At 44.1% G+C, this 15,890-nt stretch overlaps 1 protein-coding gene across 1 annotated transcript in view; it reads left to right on the forward strand.

Moving 5' to 3' along the window:
• Positions 1-12,899: 12,899 nt before the first annotated feature.
• Positions 12,900-15,890, forward strand: part of T265_11196 (hypothetical protein) — a gene marked incomplete at both ends in the record, with an annotated part of 12,833 nt that continues 9,842 nt past the window's right edge. Inside the window, one exon of the mRNA XM_009177792.1 lies at positions 12,900-13,008. Within this exon, the coding sequence (XP_009176056.1) occupies positions 12,900-13,008 (109 nt within the window). The remainder of the gene's footprint in view (positions 13,009-15,890) is intronic.

The following is a 15,890-nucleotide window of genomic DNA, read 5'->3' on the forward strand; positions in this document are numbered from 1 at the left end:
TGCGCTCTGTAACCTCCTGTTCGAATCCCATCAAAATTTTACCGTCCATACAGGGATTTGGTTTGTTTATTTTTTCGATGTATGCTTGCGAGCTACAGCCAACATAGATTGCAACCTGAAAGCGATGCAATAAACACCACAAGGCGTATCACTACCAACGACGCTTTTAACCAAATTCGTTAAATAGGGCGTGTTTGGAAAAACTGTGCGCAAATTTATCATGATGATAAAACATCACTGATATAGAAGATACTTACATATATGAATCGAGAAGCTGATCCAAACATGACCAAAGGTAGTTGATTTTCTGATTGAACTACGAGTGTGGTACCGCAAACTGCGGTACTAGCTAAACTGCGATTTAATCGAGATCCCTTTCGGCCGCTGGCGGATGAACCATTAACACTTGAAAGTACCGGCAGGGGAGTCGCCGTTTCGAAAGTCGCTGTAATTATTTGAGACGCGTTGCACGTTCCAGTGCGATGAGTTTGAAATTTAAACAGAAATGTGGTGTAAGTGACTCGGTGTTTCAGGTTAGCTTGATTGTATTCTTATGAAGGAAGCTACTCACAAGGTTGCGAAAAACTCTTCGACAGCCACGACCTGCTCTTATGGCTAGACGCAGCTCCCGAGTTTCCGTCAACCTAACGTTCTACTTCAACCAGATTTGGACTTTTTTTTCGAGAAGTGCACTCACTTGCATATAAATCTGTTTCGATTTTACTTACGGGGTGGAATCCCCACAAAGTACGTCTTAATGCCCGCACGTAAAACAAGAGACTCAAGCGATTTGCACTTCACCTTCATAAAAGTGGTTGCCCTTAGGTTAATAAATCGGAATAAATTGCTGAAACGTTTCTAGATCGTGTTGCAAGGTGTCAACTTCACACCGCATGCTGCTCTATTAACTGGTCCGTCATTCATAACATGGTCTCAATCGGGTTACCGGTGTCACCCTCTGTGCATTGGATAGACATCCATCCAAGTTGAATTCAATTGATCCCAACATAATATCTACATGCGCATATTCGACGCTCTACGGTAAAGAAGCAATCCCTTTCAAAAATTCTTCGACCTCTGGCATCACGGTGCATCGTATCTCAAAACAGTTCTTGAATCAGGCTGGATGCAACGCCACAAATTGTGAGTTCTACGATGAAGCGATGTTTCGCAAACTGTGCAGCCGATCGCCGAACGTGTTGAGTATAACCAGCCGATTTTCGCGGTTCATGCTAGCTTCGGCCAGTTTCTCAAGACTATGCAATACCTTGAGGGGCTTCCTCCGTTACGCCCCTGACAAACGTCCTGGACAGCTTCATCTCTCATCCACCGCCTGAACTAAATATCGAAGTTAGCCACTGCAATTCCGGTTCGCAATGTGCAGCCCACGAGCCATGGACAAGCTCATCAGGGTTCTGTATACAAAAACACTCAGGAGAGGACAGCAATTCATACGTATTCATCTACAGATTAGCCGCGTCGTTATACATTCTATTCTCCATTGGCCGCTAGAAAGCGGACTGCTAGGCAATGCGGTTTAAATGGGCCCTATTCCACACACAACGAACTGATAGGCCTCGGTCCCAATATGCTTAGCCGAGTTTTGGGACCACGATGAAACTTAAAGCCTAATGCCACAAGGTTTTCAACAAAAGCATGTGTACAACCGCAAAAGCCCCTAGGCTATGACGGATGCTTGGTTATTGATTACCCATACTAATAGGCGATTTTTACCGCAACGATCTCCCCTCGCTTTCCGTGGAGTCGCGCAGGGAATGAATACCCATTATAATCACCGTAACGAACTCTCCTAGCTTTCCGTGGAGTCGCGCAGGGATTTCGAAGCCCACGGCGCCGGAATTCGCTTGTCGAAAATTCCGTGCATTACTGCATTGGCATGAACGCTAGCCTACACGATTGCACCTCGAAGTATAGGCACACCCTGAGTATCACAATGGGTAGATTTTTTCGCCCATATTGGAATGGTTCCTCTTTCTTTTGGTTGCAAAAGAAAGACTAAACCAAGTCACGTTTCTATTCTTGCTTGAGATTTCCGGGCTATCCTACTGGCTTGTATGTGAGATCATGAAATACGTTTACCTATTCACAACCGATACTCGCGTCCACATTCTCGGTAGAAGCAGGCCTAACGGGACTATATAACTACCAATGAAATAACCTATTTTCGTTAAGACAGATTTGATTGGTTGTTATTCACTCGCCCTTGAGTTGATGCTGAGTTGCATTCTCAGCATCGATTTCGACGGTTTCTACGCGGCATTGATCAATACTGCACGTTCATTGACTTTTTCTGGTTTGGCCAAGAGCAGAGGCTATTCAGATAGGCGTTCACGGTAATAAGAAGGCATTCAGTGACTGTGGTCCACAGTGGTGACAGTTTGGGCTGATATGCCCAAGAAACTTGCTTGAAAGAATGACCGAAATACCGCCTCACAGTCCAATGTGCGCACAAACGAAACAATGCAATAGATCCTGAAATCTGTCGACCGATTTAGTACTGAATACTCACGAGGTTGAACACGACCTCAACGTAATTTTTGTCTCATTTGATGAGTCCTTTCAGCGAGAAGCTGACTGGTCGTCGCTGTGAATTCCAGTTGCGTTACTACCCGTTTATTTCGCTTGTGCCCTTACGGTGAATGGACGGGACTGATCAGCAAAAACACTGAAGGTGCGGCGTGGGTAGAAGCCTCCATCTCGTTTAATAATCCCGTGAATCTAAGATTCAACGTTATAAGTATTCGTTTTAGATCGAACTCAGCCCAACATTCTTTATCAAGTGAGGTAGTACCAATGTCCGACAAGAAGCCGAGGCGTTTTCACGGAGAAGTCTCGAGTGATATTTAGTCGTTGGCACAAAACTTTATCACCACCAAGTTGGCCAAGTTTTAAGGAAGGCGGGGAACCGATTAGTGAAATCTCCTCAGGCCTGATCAGTGTTCATCATTAGTTAAATTTTTGTTTTGATTTTGGGGTTGCTTAATCATCCAGGTTGCCGTGCTTCAATTAGTGATGCCACTGGTGGGTACTATCGGTGTCTGTGGATTTGTAAGCACTGCAGTACTTCAGGCAGGTGTGCGAAGGGTGTGTAAGGTCAAAGGCACTTCAGATCTAAGCTCCTTCTATCAACGAATTTGTGTCTGATGACAGCGCACCGCCAGGAGTCAGCTCACAACTGATCTACGACCGTACTCAGCATGGTTGCCAGTTTTTCTAGTAAACTGGGATAATTAGTGATTTCGACAACCCGTAGTGCCGGTCACAAAACTTCGAAACTTTCTCAATTTAGTAGCTTTCCTCCGTGCGGTGCATGCCCGGCTATTTTAAACTTTGCGCCAAAATTTGCCACTTCGGTCGTTCTAATCAGATCTCACACACAATGCAAGGATGGATACTCAGTTTTCTGCGGTCGGCTTGCTATTGGCGGGAGAAAAATATCGCTTAAATCAGACTAATAATTATTGACTCGAGATAGAAAGAACCGTATGACTATAATATCGAACCAAGAACAACTGGTTACTCTCACTTTCACTGTTACCGATACCCTATTCAGGTTTTCGTCAGAATTGATACGGGGGTCATGCTGACACTACAGACGATCTTGGTAATTAGGTTTCTAAAAAGTGAGCACCACCTGACACAAATGTATTCGGATTCCAAAGCCTCAGTCATTGTCTAGCGAAACGAAAACAAACAGACAGTACTCGCCCAACACCACTGTGATAATTGGCGGTTTTTAGTTTGTTCTACCAGACAATTTGATTTTTACAAAATTGATCATTATATTCAGACAACGTGTCTCCATACCAGAAGACCATCAGGACCAAATATATGAGGCGTGAGACGCCGGCGTGTCAACCAGGATACACGGAGGGCGAAATTCTCTTTTGAAGGGCATTTTCAGCTTACATTTGATGCTGGTGTGTGCGGTGAAACCCTTGATGGCTCGAAATCGTTGTAGGCGTAAAATTCTACCACAAATCATGCAAAGTGAGCAGATACACTAGGGCGCCATGAATAATGGCGGAATCATTTTTTTAGCATGTGGTGAGTGCGTGTCAAGCGGATTAATCTACGGGTATTGGTATCCATGGGTCATCGTCCCTCGAGATGTTTTGTTAGCGCCAGTCTTGGCAACCACACTTCATTCATGTTTTGGAACTGTGGAAATATTCTTAAATTCTTAGACGGACCAGGTCAGTCATAAAATCTTCCTTGCATTCTGGAGGAAACGTCCGGTGAGTGAAATATCTCAGTGAGTTCGAACCAGCAAACACCTAAAAATCAGTGCAACAGGCAAGTCATTGGAACGCCAGGAGAGGTTTTTTTCATGGGAGCATAGTGACACTGTGAAGACCATGTGTACCGTAGGGAGCGACGAGGAAGTGTGAACAACCATGTCTGGCAGACGCGCACCACGTGCGATTGGGTGGGCTATGGATGCAATCAAATAGTTCATTCTTTACGCCTCTTCAGACCCACTATTTGATGGGTGTGCACTGCACGTATTCCGAGGATACAGAATGCTTCCAACTAGTGGAAAAACACCCATTCAATTTGGCATAATTTCATTAGATCTTGACAATGCAAAGAACCAAACAATATATTGAGTTCAAACAGCCACCAAAGGATGGAAAAACCAGAATAAATGGTGGGGGCGCAGAAAGTTTCGGCCGAAGGTAAGGAAATATAAGGGATTCAGTGGAGTGTAGCATGAAAACGCATTTGCCGGTCACAACTGGGTGGAATTTCGAAGCCGGATCTCCAAGAAGAAACGTTCCGCAGATGTCCAGAATGTATGTGATCTTTCTGCTTCTTGTCAGAAATCCTGCAAAGTCAGGAAATCCACTCAGGTACCCCGACATTTTTAGCAGGTTGACATGACTGCATATAATGTCACGCAGGCGAAATCGCTTCTTCACGCGAAATCACTAGTCAAAAGGCCCGCGTGTTGCAAGAACGTCGCAGACCTTGTCCAGGTCCCCACAAGTGTCTTGCAATCTGGAGGTCCTTACATCGAAAGCGTGTTCACCAAGAGTGAAAGCGATGTATGTGCAAACAATGTGTTGTGATGTCCATCATGAGAGCGAGCGCTCCGCGGCACAGGGAACAGAGGTCATTTTTAGATGTAAATTAATTGGGGCAAAGTTGAATCGTTTTAACCTTTCCCGGTACACCTAAAATCCACGAATAATCAACACGAACTTATCCACTAGTGTACTAGAGTAAACTGTGACGGTGATGCTACTGATGGGGAAAGGACAAGGTGTAACCTGTTGATGTTGTGATGTAGTGTGGAACTCTTGAATGATTTTAGGCGTTCAGCACCAGCATTTTGTTCCACCCAAGCTGCTTATTCATGTCAGTCCCCACCCAAAATGGATGCCTTCTGAAAACATTGCTATAGGACTCCAGGAACTTGGTCTCACCTCATGCAGTCGGTGACCAATTTGAGACAAACCTGCGACTCTGAGGCAATTCTGAGATCTTCGTAGAAAGATGCCTTGAGTCCATCGACATACTTGAAGCAGTGGATTCTAGTTGTCCTGCCTATATTGTGCTCCTAACCAGCCTGCCATGAGAAGTGATACAGCCATCAAATTTGCCCTCCAGGCACCACCGTTAATTAGTTGCCTGAAGTCTGTGCCTTGCCTCAGAATATGCATACATATTCCAGACTGCCTAATTTATTTGTCCTTCCAATTGAATCCGGGGATGGTGTATCATGGAGAACAGGAGTAAAAATTCAGTGATCAACTTTGACCAATCATATAATCAGCTGATTTTGACTCCATTCCAAAGGACCAATGATATCAACAAATGCGATCAATAAACTCAGATTGCATATAACACCTGACCATCATGAACAAACCTATAAAGATACAACAAGGACACATCGCAGTGAACACAGTAGAAAAATGAACCCTGCAGAATTACTTTGGGTGCTGTTGTGTACAGCAACTATTGTGGCGGCCGAAAATCATGACGAGTTGAGCTCGCTTTACCACAAAATCACACAATGTAACCATAGCAGCAAGTCTAGGCCCGTTGTTAACTTGTGTAGTCCGTGTACAAAATGTATTGTTGACCTCTACGCATCAGCATCCATCATAATTTCTTCCCGTGTTAATTAACAAAGTCAAGTTTTGCTAGGGCCGATTTGAGAAAGCAAATTTGGGCCGCAACTATTCAGTTAATCGTTGACACTATGGCTACTCCCACCAGAACAACAATAAACCGGGTCTCGTTCACCATTCTCACCGTCTGTGAACCCTATAAATTTGAAGAAAAATACCGTCACTTCCAAAGGAAATTCTACTGTTATGTGGACAAAAACAGGGCACCGCTATATGTAGTCAATTGGACGGTACCAATTAAGAAATGGAGTTTGTCTCAGACATGACAGACATAGTGACTTCACACGTGACCGTTCCTTTGGAGGTGACAATTGTCAGGACATCGAGGTAAATAATCTGTCGTACACCTCCATAAAATAATGCAAGGCATCCCGAGAAAGGCATGCATGACCCCCAGGAATTGTACGTAGGCGACGAACTCTTAAGGTTCCGCAGTCGATCTAAAGTCTATTTGGACTGCGCTGCTGCGTCACGCATCAGACCAGACCTTTCACAGTTTGAACACATTCTGGATGACCTCTTTTTCTGTTCCAGTATGCGAGTTGGGTTGCTTTTTACTGGAGTTGGCCCCCATGATTTTTACGGTACCTTCGATTTTAATCGGACTGTTTTCGCTGAGCTGGCATTATCACTTTAAGATTCAGTAAGGCACAGTAGTGAAAAGCATGTTATGAAACCTCACCGTAATCAGTTTCTTTAAATGCAAAAGCTAAGTGGCAGATGGTGAGGTAACAAATCGCCAGATGGCGACTGATTGCTTCACGGTAAGAGTAGCCCCTGGAAATGACCACTTGAATTCAGTTTGCCACTTTCGGTTAAATGCTGAAACACCCAATATTTGACATCAAAAAGGAGCTAAAGCTTCTTTTGTTGGTGCCTGTTTTGGGTGACAATGGGTGACAAACATTCGGAGCAATCTTAAAAGATAACTGTAACACTTGTAGACTGCTCTTTTTCATGCTCAGTATCATCTTCTTTTTCCCCATCATTATCAGTCACATCGCTGTACAAAAGTCTGTATTACTGAAATACAACAGCTACCGCCTGCTCGTTGGCTCCAGCGTGACTTTGAGACTTTTGCTGAGTGACTGTTGTTGTGACCGCCGGTTAGCTATATTTGACCGCTGCTAACACTAAACGTGACCAAACATTTTAGCTACAAACACTGGAATAACATATTCACATTTATGGAATAATATTTCGATCACCGGAGATCTGGAATTCCAGGAAGATAGCATTATTCTTGGTGTAGTGGTTCAACGGAATACGGAACTACGGAATCTCATTTTGAACTGTGAGTCAAGATTTACATGTATTTTTCTCCTTGTGACTTTGTATCTGGCTTACATTAGTAATTTAATGTGTTCACTAGAGACTCCATAGGGCCGTTAACCACTACACAACTTTCAGTTCACCCAAGAAAACTTGAAACCCATAAGAAGCTGAAGCTTCAGGACCGAATTTAGGCGGCCAATCCAAGGGGCACAAAAATAAACAAAGGAGACGTAAACAATCTGATGAAAATACGCCGTTTTCTTTATTCACTAGAGTTTTGCGGAATGGAGATCACTCACTCTTGACCAGTTTACGAAAACAGTACAGGCTTCCAGTTAAAGATAGTGTGGCGTTTCGTACCTTTGTTTTACTTCCATTATAACACTACGTATTTCATCAGTTGGATAATCGTTCGTTGTCAATAATAAATATTACATTGAGTTCACGCCTTCAGCCACTGAACTATCGTCTACTTAGAGGATTACTGTGTTTGTCATAATGCCCGGATCTTCCCGGGTTCTCAGAACAGGCTTTGTGCAGAGGAGGCTGAGATGCAGTATAGAATAAAGTAAATATGGTTTTCTACCACAAAACCGCTCAGCCTGTTGCGAAAGTAACATGGAACCTTCCGCAACCAAAGACAAAAATGGACACTTCTGAAAACCAAGTCAATCTATCCAAATGGGGACGACACTTCTAACCCGGTGGGTCCAGGTCGTTGTCCCATGACAGTCGAACTGACGAGTTGTTTCATCATATCAACAAATTATAAGTGTCCTGCAGAAGACGTTTAGTCACAATCACGCGTCTGTTGCACCGAAGTAGTCATGAATCAATAGTCAGTCGAAGCCAGGTCGTTGATGACAGTCGAACTGACGAGTTGTTTCATCATATCAACAAATTATAAGTGTCCTGCAGAAGACGTTTAGTCACAATCACGCACGTGTTGCACCGAAGTAGTCATGAATCAATAGTCAGTCGAAGTATAGCCACGTCATGCAAATTCCATAAGCAGGGGATAGAAGGATTTAGATGCTGTCTACTTGGAAGCGAAGCAAATAGTCGGCTGCTTGCGATCGAACGGTTTGTAGTTCAATATAAGAGGAGAGTGAAACACCTGTTCGGCGATTGTCAGATTTCAGATCACTTTCACGGTTCCAGTCTCTTAATATTTTGGGTGGAATTCAATGCTTCTTGACCTGTTGTGTGCCAGATGAAGCAAGATATTCGTTTTCTGGCTGATCTTGAGTTTCGGTCGCTGGTTAGGCGAATGCCTGAGTTGTTGACTGTGCATTATCCCAGAGTTTCTGCACGAGTCAGGCCTAGTTAAAACATGAAGGGTGAAGTGACCTCTTGAATTTGTGTACAGCTAGGAACATACGTTCATTTCATTAACGTTGCCTTCAGAGTAATTATAGGCCAGAAGAAGGATTTAGTTACGCTGATAACTAACACTTCACGCTTTTAAATTACAAACAGCATTCTTAAACTCGATAAATCAGCTGACAGAAGCGAAGTTTGCTGTCCAACTTTTGTTCAACCAAACGAACTAAAGAAACGACAAAACGGTGAAGCACCTCACTAACCTGTTGGCGGCAATCAAACACCAGGAGGTACATGCTGAAACGCCGATTTTTATTGTAGTATGTGCGAAAAATCATTCGCAAATGAGCGTAGGCTTAAGCGACATATTCAGAGAAAAAACACCAGTGGACGCCACAATCCCGTCAGAGCATCCAGTAAACGACTGTGGGAATCAAAGGAATGCGGGTATTCATGTCGTTAATCAGGAAAGTGCTTTTCAAGTTGGAGGAATCTGTTCCATCATCGGCGATCGGTTCGCCGAGAGGAAACTCGTCAAAGTGCGAGGAGTCTGGGGCACCATTCTGCCGAAAGTGAAATATTGATCGGCACCTGAAAACCGTGCACGGAAAGCAAATCGATCACATTTGCGAGCAATGTTGGAAACGGTGCTGCAGGTGGGATGTTTTAAATAGACTTGCTGAAAGTGTGCACGGCGCGACAGCAAACGACGCGACTCCTAGGCACAGAACTCAAGAAACATGATTTTCAATTAACTGAAAAAATACCGGTCACATAACACAATTATCTGCTCATTTTATTGGATTTCTCTAATTTGATCGGAATACTGTTTGTTTATTTTGGGTCTACCCTCATCGGACGAAAGTAACATGTCTCGAAGGCTGAATGAAATAGATCCTGATTACGTTTCCACTTCCATTTGATGTTTTCGGACAGTTTATTGGAATTCGTCTCCGGTCATGAAGCAAGTCCAGTTCCTCAGAATTCATGCAAGCTTTCGACCTGTACAGCGATCGACTCTGGGCTCGTACATTTTTTAGTCAGTCAACCTAAAGAATGCCGTAAGATTAATGAAAGCGTTAGTTGCTGAGTGTTGTATCACTTTAGCTTTCGAATGCTTCCACAAGCGAATCACGTTTCCGATCGCTCGGTATCCAACAGATGCAGCTGGCGTCCGTTTCGCTGGGATCTTCAGCATCCATTCAAATCTTCCCTACAATATTCAGTCAGTGAAGGGCTGATGACTTCGTAGTTCTTGCAGTTCACCTCAGTAGGATTTGCCAAATAAAGCAGAAGCATGCTTTTTGGAGTTGCACTATTCAGTGTCTTCGACGCCTGTAGTGTGAAGCCAGGTTCTCTAGAATAACTGACTAGTTTTCCCATTATTTCGACGCATCGAGTCGAAACCGGTGATACTCAACAACAACAGCGCTCACTCATTGATGGATAACTGGCCTTGGTGAACAGTTCTAGCATTCGCCCTGTTGGATTTAGTTTAGCAAAATTCCATGTCCAAATAGTGATTGACCGAGAATGTTTCTCAAATAGGTGAATGAACTGTGGTGCTGGCGTTCGTGACTGGTGCGTTGATTTTCTTCTTGGTTGTCGGTACTGTGAAACGTGTGGTGTGAAAGTATCAGACATTGGTGCACAACATCATCCCATGGCGACTCGGCAGAATGTAGGTAGCCAAGACGGGATACTGAACCAAATGATGTAATCCGTCGCTGTCCGTATGATGCAGGCTGTGTAATTCATATCAACATATCATGGCCAGGTGAACAGTGGTAGGAAGTGATTTTTAAACCGTGCCAGGATTTAGTCGGGCTTACCGAGTTTTCCACCATTAGGTTTGCCTTTTTTCGGCTGAAGCTACTGAAATGCCGGTGCGTTGTTCTCATTTGGCCAGGCGAGCAGTGCGCCTGAGTGATAACGACCGGGAGCGAAGTCCTTCAATTCATGGTATTTGCAATGCATGGATGAAAGCTTGCTGCTAAATGAGGAATTTTCGAATTTCAGATTCGCCTTCATGTTTTAGGCCACCTTGTCCATTTTGTGCCAAACATGTCTAAGGCGCCTGCGTTTTGAGCTGTGGCGATGAAACACTAGAAAGAAGCACTATAGTTCGTCGTTGTATTCGGCGATATTGCTTGCACTTTGTTTACCTCTTAACACAAAAATGTGAAATGCAAACTTGGAAAGCCAAACCAATCGCGATCTATTGCTCCGGGTTTCTCCACTATTCCAAGTCTACCTCTACATGAAACCGCAGATGTTGCTGTTGCACTTGGGACTTCTGATTACGCCGACACCAGCAACGTCAGGGTTAATTTCAGAACAAATTTATCAATAAAGGTTGTCCGCTTACGAATCGATCACTTGGCGGCTGAAGTTTTGTTTAGCAACGTCTCCCGTTATTTTTTCATTGAGCGGAAGGGGGCGATTTTCAGCATGCCGGGTAATTTCCGAGGCTGCAATCGAAACGGTTCGCTAGATTAAAACAGACATTCAGCAAACAAGTCTTGAAATAGTTGTCATTAGGAGACTTTCAATCCACGGTTTATCATTTTTAATCGCTTATGGAAAAGGTGTCCGCACCGTCAGATTGCTAATTTGTTTGAAAAAAAAACAATATTAGGGAAGTCATATTCCTCGTAGCTACCCCAAATCAAGAGCAGTTCTTAGTTTAGAGATGACAAAATGAACGATCCAATTTTCTCGTGAATGCCGAGAGTTTGGTTTCCGATGCAAACCAGCACTTTGGTTCGCAATATGGTCCAAACTTTCAGGTTAGTTACTAACTCCTTCCGGCTGGTTTCACTCAATTACCGGCATTAATGTCTAGTTTCTTCCCATTAGCCAATGCACAATGGGCTACCAGACAATGCCATGCCAGTTGCATTTCAGCCGTACAGCCAATTTATTTTGGCTCGTTCCCCTCGTTTACAAGAATACCTACCGCGCTGTAGTCACAAAATAAATTTTAATTTAGTTTGTGTTGCAGATACCTGAATATGACGGCCTCACTGCGTTTGCTCCATTCCCCGTAGTTGGACGGCAACACATTATTTATCCATCAGAAGATTTCTCCCACCATTCGGCGACCAACGGAAAGTCAAACAGGGTAAATATCGCAATATCAAGGGCTTCCTAATCATTACCAATAGTCCACGACAGAGCTGGAACATTGAGGTGCACGACGGCTTGAATAGATGGGTTTCAATGTTTTCTGTTGTGAGAATCCATAACAAAGATGACTGGTCGACTGAGTCCTACGGTATTTTACTTCCCAGTAAGTCAGAAGAACACGAAAGTAAGGACACGGGTGTATCGTGTACACGCGGTCCAACTGGCCCGCTTTTGTGGCAGGTAAGCAAACAACTGGGTCACAATCCAGTCAACCAAGTCACGTGAGCAAATCAATCGGACACGGATCCAATCAGCCACCCACTTTACATTCCAGATCGATGGTGGAACGACAAACAGACACGCACACGCGAAACCTCTCCGACACACCGAAGCAGCTACTACATACACCAATCCAGTTAGCGTATGCTTTGTCAATCGACTGGGACGAAAATTGCTACGCATTCCTTGCAATCCGAAAAGGCATGAGGATTTGGAGGGCAAAAACTGGGGACTGTGGTCAGATTCGCACTGATGTCGCTGCTCGTTTCCGCGTGCATGTAGCAGGTGTAGGGATCACCACTCACATCTCACTTACGTGCGCCAATATGAATGGCCCCAAAATGTATACCCATTTCGTGATTGATGACTAAGTGTCGAAGCACGTGATATGGATGTCACGCTCATTATATTAAGTGGTCATCAGCCATCTAAAGCTGAAAATGGGAGAAAAAAATTTATCGCATTCTTATTGATTTCGGAACACTGGAACGGTGGGTCATTTCAGAAGACGCTCTGTGAAGTGTTCCTTAAATTATTCCCCACTAGCTGATTCTACTGCCGATTTGGCGCACCCTCTGATGTTCCTCGAGTTTCCTAGAGTCGTGATGACGTACTCAGATGCTCAAACATTCAAAGTGAAAAGTAAGTACACAATCAGCTGAAAATTAACTCTGCTTCTGCAGCCATTTAGTTACTCGACTAAACTTCAAGAAGTCTTCAGTGCTGATAATAAATATGGATAGTTATCCGCGTGGTGAAAGAAACCACCAGAATCGGTCACCTGCCGCATGTGCCCGTGGTGAAAACCCCGGGGTTTTGTTGAAATATGGACGCGTGTATGCAAGTGAGCAAGATAACTTCTGTGTGAGTGTGACTCAGAGGGGCGTTTCAACAAAAATAGTTCGTTCCATATTGGCCGGCCTTTGAGGCACTCAGCCAGTTCCACGTGACGCTTGTTCAGTTCCACTTGTACAGCTTTAGATTAACTGAAGTGTGTTGTCAAGGCAAAGTCGAAACTCGATTCTACAAATTGGGGAAATCCACAGTTTTTTGTCAGGAGTCAGTCGGTTTGGTGAAGCATTTCGAGCAGCAACAGGTCAAATCTCATGTGCTCTTATGACAAAGCTGCTGGAACATTCTAGTGCTATAAACGATGCGTAGATTCATCAGGGAATTGATATGCGCCTGCAAAGCTGAAACATACGAATGATTTATACCAGACAGGGGCAAGAGCGTTTTTGTTTCCGGGTCGGGAATCAAGATTCCCAAGACCGCGGGCATCTTCATAAGTGTATCCAGAAATTTGCCTGGCGTTTACTTCAGTTGATCTGGTTGCAGTCCGTCGAACGCGTGGAATGTATTTCCGAGCAGCAAATGCTTCAGTGGTATGGCAGCATGCATGTGCGACATATGCAGTGAAACTCAGTTGCTACCAATACCTCATCTAACACGATTTGTGCCGTCCGAAGCGTCAACGTGTCTTAGACGTGCAAAATAGAGCTGTTCTTTGTGTGTTGTAATAGGATACGTGGCTAAAACGGCTTACGTCGTATTCAACCAGCACTAAACAGGTACACCCGAGGAGTTCGGGAATTCCGACCATATGCCTTCTTCATGGGTGGAAAGAACGTAAGCGTCGGCCAGATCATAATTCACGGTGACTGTTGAAGCAGTAGTTTTCGACATTTTGGTCGCCCAGCACCAGCGCGAATTCATCTACATCGTACTATCGCCCCTCGGATGATGGAGGCCGAAACTTCAGCCAATCACTGTACTTATTTGTTTCAGGCAGCGGTTGACGGAGCACCTTGCCAAAAGGATGCCAGCTTATTTGGCGATTGTGATCCAAACTGTAGGACACTCTCATAAATGATTGAATATATTGATAATGACGCATTTTCCCGGGCATCCGACTAAGCAGGTGGCGGTGAATTGAGAAAAATAACAGCGCTTGGTGTCCGTTGTAAGAGTTGTACGAACTAAATGTGGAAAAAAACTGAAAAGATAGCAAACCGTGTCGACAAGTAAACAGAGTAGCCAGTGTGCACAGTCTACTGGACTAAATTCAAAAGACTCTTTTTATGATGGTTGATTACCCCGTCGGTCGCCGCACGTTTCCACAAATCGAAAAATTTGCCAGCGGCGTCTGTAGCAGCCTGTCTATAGACGGCATAAATGGCATGCGAATCCATCTGGTGGCACAACACTGTTACGTCATTCGACCGATTCGTTAATCTTCCAGCGGTAAAAACAGATGTACCAGCCTGCCCCTTGTAGCTGGTGACAAAGAGGCACGAGGGAATTTTCACGCTCTCTCAAACTTGTGTCTGAAATAAGGAACACTGAGGGTCAGGCTTGATCTGAATGCATTGGGAATTACATGATAGAATATCGTCTCCGTGTGCAAGTAATTCACAGGGCTGCTGAATCGCTTATAGCCAAGTGGTTTATTGTTCAAAAACTAGCTAGGAATTCGCAAGTTGCAATCTCGTTGGAGGTTTTCGAGTTCCGCACTGCCGCTAATTCTCAACAAGGATGGAACAGCCGCACAGGCGTTCTTGAAATTTGCCGTCAATTCATTTTACTTGCGGGAAGAAATTCCCACCGACATTCCAAGCTCATACTATCGCATCAATAGCTCATATATAATTAAGTACGTAAGGATATGTGAATATAGTAGGGTGATCCTGGGGTCAGATTGCCCGACGATGTGGTGGACAGATACGCCCACCGATGTCAATCAGATCAAATCTTCAGGAAGGTTGTCGGAGATCATTCGATTCGGTGAGTTACAGACGCAATTGTGATCGAAACCTTCCTACTCCATCTTGTGGTAGTTTTAAACAGTGCCGCGTGAACCTGCGTATAAAATTTTTCTTATTCCACTCAAGTCATCGTGCGTACTCCAAGTCGATGAGGGCTTATTGATCATTAGTCAGTAGCAATGAGGTTGTGCATATCGACTGTGTGTCAATCTGCAGCTATTAACTAGATTTTCTTGCTGAAGGGAGTCAAGTTGAACGCAGTGTGTGGCTCACCATCCCTACATACGTTGTACGATAGTGGGAGTGGATTCTCAGGCGGGATGTTCAGCACTTCCTCAGCATCTGAATCAAGTTATTGCAAACCATCACGCGCGTCTTTTCACCAGAAAAAAACGGAATTCGAGTTTGCTGGAACTATTGCATTGCGAAGTCATTCGACTGAAACTCTCGATTGATTTTGATTGGGCTGTCACTCTGGGTTATCAATGACCGCCGATTTCTATGTAATCACATGTATCCTATGTATTACACAATTAAACTCCTAGCCAGATTAATTGTTTAGATCAATTGTTTGCGGGAACCTCGATACGTTACTTTTATATGGAAAGCTCTCTCAGCGTCTAGGATATTCATGTAACCTGTATTTGCCTAAAAGAAACGTGACATCAGCAAGAACGCAGGAATTACTGGAAAACATGGTCAATGATAGTTCCTCATCATGGCAACCCTGGGCATTCTCGCTTTTCTTGGCTGTTAATAGTAGATGCCAGACCATCATCCATGCGTGCCGCTAATCATGAGGCTTAGGTTATGCACCGCAGCCCATCCTAATGAACAGAAGCAGACTTTCATCCCCATGTTCATGTGCATTTTCTCACTACCGTGCCCAGGCTCGAAAATTATGAAGCCGATATCGATTAATAAAAGGATCCTACTCACGGAGTGCTCTAATATCACCAGA

This window comes from Opisthorchis viverrini (genome assembly GCF_000715545.1).
Source record: "Opisthorchis viverrini unplaced genomic scaffold opera_v5_461, whole genome shotgun sequence".
NCBI classification, from domain to species: Eukaryota; Metazoa; Platyhelminthes; class Trematoda; order Opisthorchiida; family Opisthorchiidae; genus Opisthorchis; species Opisthorchis viverrini.